The sequence below is a fragment of the Brienomyrus brachyistius genome, chromosome 6 (assembly GCF_023856365.1).
Source record: "Brienomyrus brachyistius isolate T26 chromosome 6, BBRACH_0.4, whole genome shotgun sequence".
Lineage (NCBI taxonomy): Eukaryota > Metazoa > Chordata > Actinopteri > Osteoglossiformes > Mormyridae > Brienomyrus > Brienomyrus brachyistius.
Genome location: NC_064538.1, coordinates 13,262,435 through 13,275,413, shown reverse-complemented (window position 1 = coordinate 13,275,413; position 12,979 = coordinate 13,262,435). Strand labels below are relative to the sequence as shown.

The 12,979-nt window shown below is 47.6% G+C and overlaps 2 protein-coding genes across 2 annotated transcripts in view; one reads left to right on the top strand and one right to left on the bottom strand.

The window, feature by feature from the left end:
* Positions 1-1,132: 1,132 nt before the first annotated feature.
* Positions 1,133-7,440, top strand: LOC125745390 (cytosolic sulfotransferase 3-like). The gene is made up of 8 exons (XM_049018222.1): positions 1,133-1,437; positions 2,119-2,254; positions 3,217-3,345; positions 3,582-3,682; positions 3,768-3,894; positions 4,361-4,458; positions 4,629-4,803; positions 6,006-7,440. The coding sequence occupies exons 1-8, from the start codon at positions 1,285-1,287 to the stop codon at positions 6,116-6,118; spliced, it is 1,032 nt and encodes a 343-aa protein (XP_048874179.1). The 5' UTR covers positions 1,133-1,284; the 3' UTR covers positions 6,119-7,440.
* Positions 7,441-7,444: 4 nt separating this feature from the next.
* The window catches only part of LOC125745375 (proline-rich transmembrane protein 3), a 17,409-nt gene continuing 11,874 nt past the window's right edge, over positions 7,445-12,979 (bottom strand). The window contains exon 5 of the mRNA XM_049018162.1: positions 7,445-11,410. Within this exon, the coding sequence (XP_048874119.1) occupies positions 9,402-11,410 (2,009 nt within the window). The 3' untranslated portion in view covers positions 7,445-9,401. The remainder of the gene's footprint in view (positions 11,411-12,979) is intronic.

Sequence of the window (12,979 nt, the reverse complement as noted above, 5' to 3'; positions counted from 1 at the left end):
GGGATCGGCAGGCGGATGGGTGCAGCGTTGGCAGTAATGCGGACACTGTACCATTCTATCGTGGCAAAGAGACGGCTGAGCTGGAAGGCGAAGCTTTCAATTTACCAGTCAATCTACGTTCCTACCCTCACCTATGGTCCTGAGCTCTGGATGGTGGCCGAAAGAATGAAATCGCAGATACAATCGGCAGAAATGAGTTTCCTCCGTAGGGAGGCACAGCCTTAGAAACAGGGTGAGGAGCTCAGGTGTTTGGGAGGGGATCAACGCAAAGCCATTTGAGGTGGTTTGGGCATCATTCTAAGGATGCCTCCTGGACAGCTCCCTGGGGAGGGGTTTCGGGCACGTCCAACACGGAGGAGGCCCCAGGGCAGACCCAGGATGCACTGGAGAGATTATATCTCTCCGCTGGCTTGGGAATGCCTTAGAATTCCTCCAGAGGAGCTGGAGGAGGTGGTTGGCAAGAGGGAGGTCTTCCTGCTCAGACCACCACCCCTGTGACCTGACCCTGGATAAGTGGCAGAGAATGGATGGATGGATGGATGGATGGATGGATGGATGGATGGATGGATGGATGGATGGATAGATGGATTTTGTTTCAGCCAACCAGCTGAACATTAAGAGTCACCTACACAGAATACTCACCTGGTTGGCTGTAACAAAATCTTGGTCTGGATTTCTACTTTCTGGTCCTGAACTTTCATATTGCACTATGACAGGCGGCGATGCTATTTTTAATTGTGAGAGTAAATGTAGTGCACTACAATACAGAATACAGTGCATCACAAAATTGGCTGCATCAGCCGACTTGATAAGAGTTGTGTAAGCATCAGAATGTGAGACAGCAGTTATGTAGCATAAAGAAGGATGATGAAACTGAGAAGCAGAACTATTGTGTTGTTTTTGAAATTTCCCATACAGGCATTGTAAAGTGGAGATAACTTAAAATAAAAACAAAATAAAATAAAACAAAGTTATATAAAAGCGAATAAACGGGGGAATTTGACACGGCACTGCCGACGTGTTTCGGAGCTCAGGAATTCCCACTCTCGTAGCCTCTTATATATTTCGCAAGAACATGCAGTTAAATTGCATTGCGTAAAATGCGTAGATTGCTCGTGCACGTGCACGTGAACGGGAACTTCGCGAATATGTGCAGCAGCGCCTCTAGGGTCACAGAATTCGATGGTTTTGCGTAACACCGAACACGACATAGATTTGCATGTATTTAGTCTTGGTTTTAATTTCCTAGGTTGTAGTTTAAAACTAGCATATCAACACGTCTGAATGTGTTTGCGGAAAACGCTCAAGTCTGAAGTTCAGAAGTCAGTTAGTAAATTAAGGAAGAAAGAAAGCGAGAGAGAGAGAAAGTTCATACAGCGGCGAGTCAGCTGCTCTTTCACTTTTCTACAAGCCTCGGAGGTCATTTTTAACAGTACTGTAAGTATTATTTGTTCAATTGGTATAACTGTAAAATGTTCTTAGCCGAAGTCGTACTCTAATAATCGAATTATGCAACGTTTTAACTATAGCGCTGAAGCATTTGTGTATTTTTACAGATGTTTTTGCACCCAAAAACAAAGATAATTTTGAAGATAATTTTAATGTAGGTATCTCAGTAATACATCATTATTTACGAGTTACGGTACCGAAATCTCCCCGTGACCCTGAATAGAACAAGCGGTTGCAGAAAATTTAGGGGTGGATGGATGGGTACAGAAATCTGATGGAATGAGGAAATTTTTAAAAATGCAAGACTATCCTGAGGCAGGGTTGCCAACTCTCACGCACCTGGCGTGACACTCACGCTTTCAGACTCACGCAAGAAATCTTACGGCAAATCTATATTATTCCATTTTTAAGTTAGAATTGCCTACATCAAAAGGGTTAGGGCAGTTTGCAATCCTTACATACTATTTACAAGGCCATTAGACTGTTTCACATATGTAAATGCTTGTGCATGTGTGTAGACACTCCAGTCAGCTGACCGAAGTTCCAGAGGGATAAATAAATATATCGGAATGGCGACCAATGTCATGAATTATATTTTGACCAATTAATATGATATATGTTTTATTACTAATGATTAAATAATTTCTTATTGAAATCTCCTTTCCTCAGATGGAACTGAATCGCCCTGAGTTGTTTGATTTTCATGGTGTGTCCATGGCTCACTACTTCACTGATAGCTGGGACCAAGTGCAAAATTTCAAAGCCAGACCTGATGACATTGTGATCGCAACCTATCCTAAAGCAGGTGTGTTAGTCTACACCTGCCTGTCTTTTTGTCAGGAGTGCGGTGGTGTTCACATTACTGTATACTGGGGTGCAATTGCTATGGAGCGGAATTCGTGCCACCTTGAAATTCAAACACGACTTCGTCATGCACGGAAGAACAATCGACACGACGTACTGTTTCTAAGGGCGCAACACAAAGAAAGCATGTGGAATTGCAATACATAAGAGGCAAAGGTCGCGGAAATAGTGTTGGGACAGTCGCTTAAGATCTAATCAATGAAATGACGGCCAATATACCCAGTATACGGCCATAACCACTGCACCCCAGCTGTGCCCAACTGCCTCACTTCAGAGTGTCTTTTAAAGAAATATTTAGACAAGAAATATAATTCCTGTACCACCAGGTAGAAAGTGACGTCGTGAGCTTGTATGTGGGTACTGTATCCATTTTCAGTTGTTTATATGAGTCTTTCAGTCGTGTATGTAAATGCCTTCACTTGTAAGTGTGTGCAATATTCAATGTACTATGTGAAGCATTTTGGTTCCATATATGTTCATGCATGATAATTCTGAATAAAGTTCCTAACGGCCCCTCGTATTTCTGCGCGCTGTGCACTTTAAAACAACACGTCGCGTCGATTGTTTTTCTGTGCATGCCGAAGCCGTGTTTCCATTTCAAGGTGGCGCGAATTCCGCTCAATAAATTGCACCCTCTACTGGTCAGATGAACATGCTGCTTGAACATAGTTCAAGTTCTATAGAATTAAATAGTATTTCAAAGTCCTTTTTGATAATGTGGCGTATGTTAGTTATATCTGTGTGTATTCATTTATTGTAAATGTATTTATTATTTTTTTTACTAATTTATTTATCTGGATTAATGATTGGTAGGGTTCTCACATTTTGCACCTGTATGTCCTCATGTTCAGCTGGATACAGCGTTTGACTGAGTTCATTACGACCCTCGCTTCGCTCACTTAGGTACAACCTGGGTTTCCCAGATTGTGGACCTGCTGTACTTTGGAAAGTCTGACCCTGGCCGCCAGACCTCCATTCCTATATATGACAGAGTTCCATTCCTTGAGCTCTACATCCCAAATGTACATTCGGGTAAGAGAGCAAAAGGCCATCTTCAGAATCCACCATAAAAGCCACTGGAACAACAGGCTGAAGTCTGATTCTGTCAAAAGCTGACACACATGTTCTTTGCTGTTATTTTATTGCATGCATATCCTGTACTATGGAAATATTGGTTTCAATTGTAATTTATAATGATTTTTAAATATAGCATGAAATATAGTATGTGTACAGTTTAGCTAGTAGAGGTGTGGCCCCTTTGAACACAGGTGTAGAATCAGTGGAACAGATGACTTTGGTTCCTCGCGTCATCAAAACTCATTATCCTGTTCAGTTCCTGCCCAAGTCCTTCTGGCAACAAAATTGCAAGGTACAGTTATATACATTTCATGGCTGATGATCCCATAACAGCAGCCACCCTGAAGTCAAATTTGTTTGTGTTTTTCTTCACTCAGATCATTTATGTGGCCCGTAACGCTAAAGACAATGTTGTGTCCTACTTTCACTTTGACCGCATGAACATGGTGGAGCCAGAACCTGGAGACTGGCCCAGTTATCTGCAGAGGTTTCAGGAGGGAAAAGGTGAGTAGATATGGGGAGAATTATGAGCGGAATTGCACAGGACTGTGCAGCGGGAGTGACTCGAGTATGCAGCTGTACAAGACGTGTAAGAAAGAGTGAGTCAATAGGGAAGCATTAATGTACCCAAACCCCTTCATCCAATTTCAGAAACTGCTTATGTGCACACACACACACATACACACACACACACACATACACACACACACAATTTGGTAACTCCAGTTAGCCTCAGCATTTTTGGACAGTGGGGGAAAACTGGAGCAGCTAGAGGAAACACCATGACAACATGGGGAGAACATGCAAACTCCACACTGGTGGAGACTCAAACCCAGGTTCCGGAGATGTGAGGCAACAGTGCTAACCACTGCACCACCATGCCACCCTTACCCTAACCCTTTCATTATTAAAAACTGAGTTTTTTTGGTCATGTGACATGCATCGCAACACTAACTTTTCACTGTCCCAGTGGTGTTTGGCTCATGGTACGACCATGTGAAAGGATGGTGGGAGAAAAAGCAGACATACGCCAACATCCACTACATGTTCTACGAAGACCTCATTGAGGTAAGGATCTGGAAACAGCCACAGACGTTGCACTGTAGTCCAGCAACAGACTAACTGAAATAACGTAAATGTCATTAACAAAGGCAGGTGCAGTGAAGATGAACCGCTAAGTAACACAGAATAGGTTGTTGTATTGCATCATTCTAAACCCAGACTGCTGTGTTTCTTAGGACACGGCCCAGGAGATAGAGAAGATCTGCTCCTTCCTGAACATCTCACCAACACAGGAGGAGAAAGATCACGTGATAAAAGAGGTGGCATTCGACACCATGAAGAAGAATAAAATGGCCAACTACTCCACTGATGTTGTCATGGATTTCAAAATTTCACCATTCATGCGAAAAGGTGGGTGGTTGTTGATGATCCTGATGACAGGGTATGTGAGAGGGGTGGGGCTTAGGGTTAGGGGGAGGGAGCAGAGCTCATGTGGCCCCACCCACCGCTACTGCCTATGCCAAAATAAATGTGCACATGATTGGAGTAAAGAAATAATAGCTGTATTGAAGGAAACGCATAATTAAAAACATTTTTCAAGTAACATAACCGAAAAAAAGATGTGGGACTGAAAGAATACATTAAATAACTCAGAAGATGGTTCCCCACATCACATAGCTGTTCTGCAGTGGCACTACAGAGTGTGTGAGTACTTCTAAGGGCGCAAACAAGCCAATTTCACTTGGTCTCTGATGGCATCCGCCTGTATCACCTAATGGGTTAACCAGCCCTGGATAGGAGACCAGGAAAAGAAGACTGAGGTTTTCTGACTGAAATGCATAATTGAGCTATTCACTTAAATTGTTTAATACACTGTAAAGACACTTACCAGATACAGTGGTGTTTATCTCCATGTCTTCCCTCTCATTTAATGCATATTCTGTTCATATATGTGACACCATCTGCTTTTCACACTTAATAGTGTCTATGACATGTATATAATTCATTATTAAATGTGGCCTGTACATTGATCTTGATTTTCCACAGAATAAAAAACAATGCAATGTCATTCCGCTAATCTGCACCAGCAAGCACGGCATTTAAAAGCATAGGTTGCTCTTTGTGAAGTGTACGTTTTACCTTTACTTTAAAATCAGTATTTTTTACTTGAATAGTCTGGCACCAGATGGCTTTTACCTTTACTTGCATGACATTTTGGTGTGGTTCCTGTACTTTTATTTAAGTATGAAAATTGAGTACTTTTTCCACTATTGGTGCTGCCTTTGCTGGAAGACCAACAGTAATCAGTGGGTTTGTCTATTATTGGTGTTACATGAAGCATTTTAATTGGTTTTTTCCATATCGTATAACTGGCTGTTCAGGAGCATGTTCTTCAGTGTATTATGATGGGCTGTGAGCCTGTGGCGCTCGGAGTAATTTGTGGGCTGGGTGGTCAGCTGACCCTACTAGCCGATTGATGAATGTCTTGCAGAATTTACATGCAGAGATACCGGAGCACTTATTAAGAGAAATAGCAGAAACAGTCTGTTCATCTCAAGTGTTTATTTCTAGATTCTGATCAGAATGTGTTCTTTCTCTTTTTTTCTTTCTAGGAAAGGTTTCTGACTGGAAAAACCATTTCACTGTGGCTCAGAATGAGCAGTTTGATGAAGTCTATCAGAAAAAGATGGCAAACACCACCCTCAGGTTCAGGACAGAAATATAGTCTGACTGTAAGCGTATAAGCCAATGGTCACGCTGCCACGCATAAGCTAATAGTGCCCCACAAAGATCCACTGAGTAGCCTGCATATGCAGTCAGAGCATTTTTTTTGTGTTTGCATATATACCTATTCTCCGCCTGGGTCACATGTGTGCGGAGTTTGCATGTTCTCCCCATGTCGTCGTGGGGTTTCCTCCAGGTACTCCGGTTTCCCCCCACGGTCCAAAAACATGCTGAGGCTAATTGGAGTTGCTAAATTGCCCGTAGGTGTGTGTGTCAGAGTGAATGGTGTGTGAGTGTGCCCTGCAATGGGCTGGCCCCCCATCCTGGGTTGTTCCCTGCCTCGTGCACATTGCTTCCGGGATAGGCTCCGGAGCCCCCGCAACCCAGTAAGATAAGCGGATTGGAAAATGGATGGATGGATATATACCTATATTTGACTTTGTCTCAAAGATTTATGCTGCACAGTGGACGATGCTTTTTACATTATTGCCTTTGTAAAAGTAGCTCTCACACAGTAAATATGGTTGGAGACACTTGATATAAGGCTGTGATTCTCAACCCCTATTTGGATCGTCACAAATGCTGAAAGGGTCAGGAGGCAGAGCTGGAAATGTAAGCTTTGTACAGTAAAATTACCAAGCTCCTGTGCTGATCCACAATCAGATTTCCCAGCCTTAATCCTAGAATCAACCTATATAAACGGGCCTTGGGTTTGCAAATGCTTAGAGCAAAACTAGTGAACCAATCCAAGAAGCCAAACCATAGATGCTTAATTTAAAATTCACTGGCACATCCAATCAGATTTGTGCAATAGGCATTGATTGGCGTAAATAGCGTGCACTGCACGCTTGATCATAGCGTTAGTTTAAACCTATGTTTGATATATGGTCGCAACTAAGCTGGCAGGGTAAAAATTGGGTTGCAGTGCAGGAAAGGTTAAGAACTACATGCACATGTATGCATGCTATTCAAAGGGCTTCCACCAGATGGAGCCAAAGCTTTTCAGATGTAACACCCCAGCTTTTCAGCAGATATTTGGACCAGAAATTGAATGAAATAATGCAATGCATCTTCATTACTGTTAAATACAGCAGTGTTCACTGAAGAAAGGAATGAAAGAATGTTATGCATTCTGACCCATGCCTACCTCGTACATCCCAGTGCACTGTATGTAAACCTTTATGTACTACATGTAACCAAATGTTTTCACTTCAAAAATTCATGGTACATGGTACTTTTTCTTTCTTACATATTAGTGATTAGTTGGTATAACTTGTGTATGCAGAAAAATAAACTCTCAGTGAATAAAGAGTATTGACTAACTAGAGGTTTTAAATTTCATACATTTATTTAAAATCTGATATGAATCTCTGACATGAAGATCAAACTGGGAAAGAAGAGAATTCCGGAGTGAGATGGATCATAGTGCTGAAAACAACACTGGAACGGCACTTGACCAGGCATGAGCAAACGAATACCAAATCAAGATCACAGTACTGCACGAACAAAAGTATCCCACTGCTGGGACGTTACATGGACCTTCGGCCCAGACGAACATTGCAGGCAAGATGGGAAGGGGAGTTTGTACCAAGTGGTCGAGATTGGGAATGCTGCACTAAAGAATCATAACTGAAAGATGAATTTCACTATATCAAATGCGTCCCACGACCCGACTTTCCTAGGCCGTCACAAGAAAACCTCACGGTTCCTTAAAGCTGTATTACCAGAGCACATCGATGTACTGATATCGCAGGCTTCTCAAAAAATAATCCACATCTACAGCAGTATCTTCCATCTTACACATTATTGTCCCTTTTCTGTCAATATTATGATGTTTTTAAGCTGAGAGAGCTGTGCTGTATATGTATGTCAACATACATACACCCACCTTTGAATGCAGGCATATGTGACGGATTCACTGTGATCATTATCAAGTGGACATTGGAAAGTATGATCCAGTATCAGTATTGAAATGCAGCCGTACTTTTAAGGCCTTTGTCTCTAAGAAAACCGTGTTGCGGAACGACGTGCCGTGTACCTATGGGATGGATCGTAAACTGAAAGAAGCAGTGCTTTGTGTCATGAGATGAACGGATCTCTTCACGCACTTTATGTACATATTCTTTTCAGCGCTGAGCACTGCAGTTTTTTCATGGTGGTATTTTACTGCATATAACAAAATTTAATGACACAGTTTCAACTGGTAGTGCAAATTTTAACGACTGCTTTACGTTACATCAGTCCATGACAATCCTCTCTTGGTTTCTCTCAGATTGTCACACTGTCAAACGCCTGAAGGCACATCAGTGCTATATGTTCCTGGGGTCTTTGTACAAAACCATACTGGGCCCCGGTGCTCCCTTTGAAGGTGCCTTCAGTCGTAGGTATTGAGCGGGGTCTTTGGTGCAAAGGGCACACTTGTGACTCGTGACCATCCCACGTCACTTCTTATGACACATCTATACCACCAAAAATTCAGGAGGAAGAGTCTTGGGGTTTGCAGACAGAGGGCTCTGACATGATATAGTCACCTCAGACAGCCATGTTCATAATATACAAAGATCTAACCCTGCAAATAATGAAAGCCGCCAATGACAAGGATCTGTGTAATAATGCAGGTGAAAACAAATCCACTATTCAAGTGTTGGTGTTATTAAATAGTTATTCTCACTTAAGGAGGTCCACTTAAATGGCATATAGATGTACATTTTACCCTGTAATACAATGTAATACACTGACATGATTCGACCTCAGCCAGGTCCTGCAGATCTTTGCTGAGCAGGGATCCTCCTCAGATCCAGTACTGTGGCTGCTTTGGCCAGGTCTCCTCCCAAAGACATTCACAGTTAGGTTAGAAGTCTGGGTCCTGAGCCACCGTGACGCCGTCCTGTCGGGTTTAGGCGTGTGAACACGCCTCCGTATCATTCACACTCTGGCCTGGTGCCTGTCACTCTGTCCAGGGCAGCGAGCCAAACTTAAAGACACTTAAACTCCTTAAAAGTCAGCAGGGTGTTACACGCTGCGAAGTGTCTTCAGTCCATCCCGGGGCAGTAGAGTTAGGTGCAGTTCAGTGTAGTGCAGTGCAGCGCAGCCCTCCCCATTTCCCACAACTGGCTGTCCACTGTTCATCCCTGACTAGCATCCCTGTGATGTCGTAGCTCGCTGGGTGACACACCTTTATGTCTCAAATCAGCCTGTTAAAATGCTCGGTCAGTACGTACGCCGGCCAGCAATCAGCTGGTCCCACGCTGGATCCGCTCGGTGCGAAGATGTCTTTGGGGATTTCACAGGTCGATGATCTCGCTGCTCATGCTGGCCGAGTCGTCCTGCCGGCTGACCTCCAGCAGGCCCCTACTGGCCCCCTGGCTCATGCCAGCTGGCCCTCCTTCAGGCTCCGAGTCTGGAGTCACGAAGGGCTTGGTGTCGTCCCCCCCTGAGCCACGCAGTCGACCTGGTCCTCTGTGGGGGCGGAAGGAGACGGGGCAGGACGCAGAGGTGGGAACCCTCTGGATGGCGTCCTTGTCCTGCTCTGACGTGCAGCTTTGCAGCGTGGGCGTCGATGGGGCGGCCGCCTGCCTTTCAGTCGCACCACCCCCATCCGCTGACTGTTCTTCCCGGCTGCAGCTCTGCGATAGATTCACCTGGGGGTCGCTGCTGCGGCGGGGCCAGGAGGTCAGGGCGTGACGGTGGGGGCCGGGGGATGTGGCGGAGGGGGGCGACAGCCCCCGAAAGAAGCCCTCCCCCCGCAGCAGGTGCTCGCGGTGCAGAGCCTCGTCGATGCTGCGGCTCAGGTCGATGGGGGAGGGGGGTCGCAGGTCAAAGTCGGTGAGGGACAGGATGGATTCCTTCTCCTGGACCCAGTCCTTCTCACGCTCCAGGCTGCTGCTGAGGGAGCGCCGGGGCGTGCGGCCCAGAGACTGCAGTCGCAGCAGGGAGCCTGTGGAGCCGTCGCCGGTGCCGCCCTTTTGGTTGCGCCCGCGGTTACTGTCCTTCACGCTGCGTGAGCCGGGGGCCTGGTCGCGGTTGCGGATCAGGCTCTTGCTGATGTCGGCGCCGGGCCGCTCCTGGCCCGCCCAGTTGTTGGGCACCTCGCCCGCTCCCCCGCTGTCGGACTTCCTGCAGGGCCGGCCCCGGAGGCTCTGCACAATCTTGGCCCAGCAAGGGTGCCTCTGTGTCGAGGAGGACGAGCACGAGGAAGATGGCGCTTCTACTCCCGCCGCCACGTTGGCTGGGCATGCGTCTCGGTCCCGGGGCCTCCAGAAGACCCAGGAGGCCAGCAGCAGCATGAAGGCGGACCAGGCCAGCTCCAGGAGCCGGGCCCAGAACTGAACGAGCCACCAAGCCCAGCTGAAGGAGCGCCAGTGGCCCAGCCACCCGTAGAGCCAGAAGGTAGCGTAGGCATGCAGGCCACAGCACAAAGCCCCCAAGCAAGTGCACACCACCATCACCCGGCCCAAGATGCGCAGCGACCACAGTCCCTCCGGCTGCCAGCCCGCCCGGGCCACAGGCTCATCCAGGGGAGGGGCCGGAGGTCGCAGTAGCTGGGGGAAGGCGTAGAACAGGGAGCCCAGGCACAACAGCAGCCCCCAGCTGAGCGAGAGCAGCTGCAGCACTGCTGGCACAGCAGGGGACAGCGCTGCCGACAGCAGGTCGGCCGCCAGCAGCACCGTACAGTGCACCACGGCCAGCACCGCCGCCAGTGGGGGGCGCTGCAGGCCTAGAGGCAGCAGACCCATCTGGCCTGCTGCCCGCAGCGTCAGCAGGACCAGCGACGCCTGCGCCCAGATCAGCGGCGGCAGAGGCAGGTTGTAGAGCGCGGTGACGCCTGTGCGGGGCAGCACCTCACTGGTGCCGTACGGGTCCAGGAAAAAGAGGACGGCCCGCAGGGTGCCCGCCAGCAGCAGCAGCGCATTGGCCAGGGCCAGGCAGCCCCGGTGGGGACAGTACAGGCCCGGTGACAGAAACAGGCCCACTAGCGCCCCCGCTGCCAGCAGCAGGAATAGCACCGCAGTGCCATAAACGTGTAGCTCCCAAGCGAAGGACAGTTTGCGCTGCAGGTCAGCCCACAGCAGCAGCGTGCCGTTGTGGGGAGTCGGGGACAGGCAGGGGCCCCGCCCCGACACACATGGGTCCAGGGGGCTGGGGGAGGGGGTAGGACTGCTGAGGAGTGTGGGGGCGTGTCCGAGTAGGATGGACACGTTCTTCTCCAGCATGCGGCCTGCCTTTGGGTCGGACCCTTGGCCGGTCGGGGACAGGGGCGTGGAACTTGTGCGGGTGGTCAGCTCTGTGACGACTGTGGGGGGGGGGGGGGGGGGAGACAAACAGCCACACGGTTAGTCTGTACCTTCGCTATGGGGGCATGGTGACAGTGCGGCAGAATATGATAAAAGTGACCAACCAGCAAAGGAGGGAAGACGGGAGGTGAGTAAGGGGAACAGAAAAAGATGAAAAAAGCTATGGGGGGGGGGGGGGGATGGAGATTGTGCTGGGTTACTTGTCCACCCACAGGCACTGAGGACTGGAGCTGATTTCAATCCACGAAATATACAGTTTGGTCTTTATACATCCAAAGGGATTTCAATATCAGTTAAAGGCCCACTGAGGATGTATCTATCCATCCACCCATCCATCCATCATCAAACTGCCTCTCGTCATCGAGGGTCTGACGGTGGCGGGATACTGGCACTGTGCACAGCGCTGGGGTGGCCAAGCCCTTCACACAGCACATACATACACACTATGAGCAATTTAAAGGCGCTGGATTTAACTTTAGAGAGCTGGAGGATTGTGGGTACAAAGAGGGAACATGCAAACTCCGCACTGCAGGCAGAGGCCACAGGGCCTCCGAGGAACAACATAAAAAAAACACATTTTGCCACGAGGGAGGAAGGATAACAGATGCAGGTTAAGTTAATACGTTTATGCTGGTAGTTGGTCTGGCAGTGGTGGCATCTGAGGTTAATTAAAAGGGAGATATTTATCTGAACGCTGTGCAGATACTCTTAGTTCACAGACACCACAGCGTGTGACTGAAGGGATCCAGGCGAACAGCAGGATACCGGGGTCTTAAACCGGAAAGCCAGGCCGCCACTCTCCGTGAGTCAGAATTTACATGGACCTGCTTCCAGTCAGAACCATGCCCTGGAACCAGGCCCGAGGAGGGGGGGGTGCAGTCAGTACAATCGCTCCAGGGCCTATGAAGCTCAAGGGGGCCATGAAGTCCAACGCGTCCCATGATTTTCATTAGGCTATACAGTGATCCCCAGCTACACTGCGGTTCAGCTACTGCGCCCCAGCGGTATCGCAGACTTTTATATGGAACATATGTAATTTTCTATCGCGGAAATAGTTTCTTATGGGTTTTTGACAACTATACGTTGAAATATGCAAATATGTTTTTATTATATGATGAGTCTGGAACCCTGCCTCGTGCCCATTGCTTCCGGGATAGGCTCCGGACCCCCCGCGACCCAATAGGATAAGCGGTTTGGAAAATGGATGGATGGATGGATGGAGTCTGGAACCTAACTTCTGCGATAGGCGGGGTATCGCTGTAATTAGAACATTTATTTATTTATTTAATTTATTTCATTTTTATTATCTTTTTTTTTTTAATTTTTGCAAGTCTGTTTAGTTTTTTTAATTAAAAAGGTACGCGGGTCACAGGGTACTTGCCAGCGGTCAATGCACAGAAACTTGCGGAAGTGACCGCCAGCGAGTGTCCTTCATTCCTAGCTTCAAACTTATAGCTCGGTTTATTCCTCCTTTGCTTTCCCGCCGAATCCCGGGAGGAAGAAGAAAATGGGAGACGAGCCGCGCTGGTTCATCGTGGACTGCAAAGAAGACTTTACAGGCCTAGGCA

What these genes read in the sequence shown, in the direction of transcription:
- LOC125745390 (XM_049018222.1), top strand. Translation starts at nt 1,285, where the DNA reads ATGTGTTTGCGGAAAACGCTCAAGTCTGAAGTTCAGAAGTCAGTTAGT. An exon ending in CGCAACCTATCCTAAAGCAG is followed by an intron (nt 2,255 to 3,216) that starts GTGTGTTAGTCT and finishes TCGCTCACTTAG; the next exon opens with GTACAACCTGGGTTTCCCAG. An exon ending in TCTACGAAGACCTCATTGAG is followed by an intron (nt 4,459 to 4,628) that starts GTAAGGATCTGG and finishes TGTGTTTCTTAG; the next exon opens with GACACGGCCCAGGAGATAGA.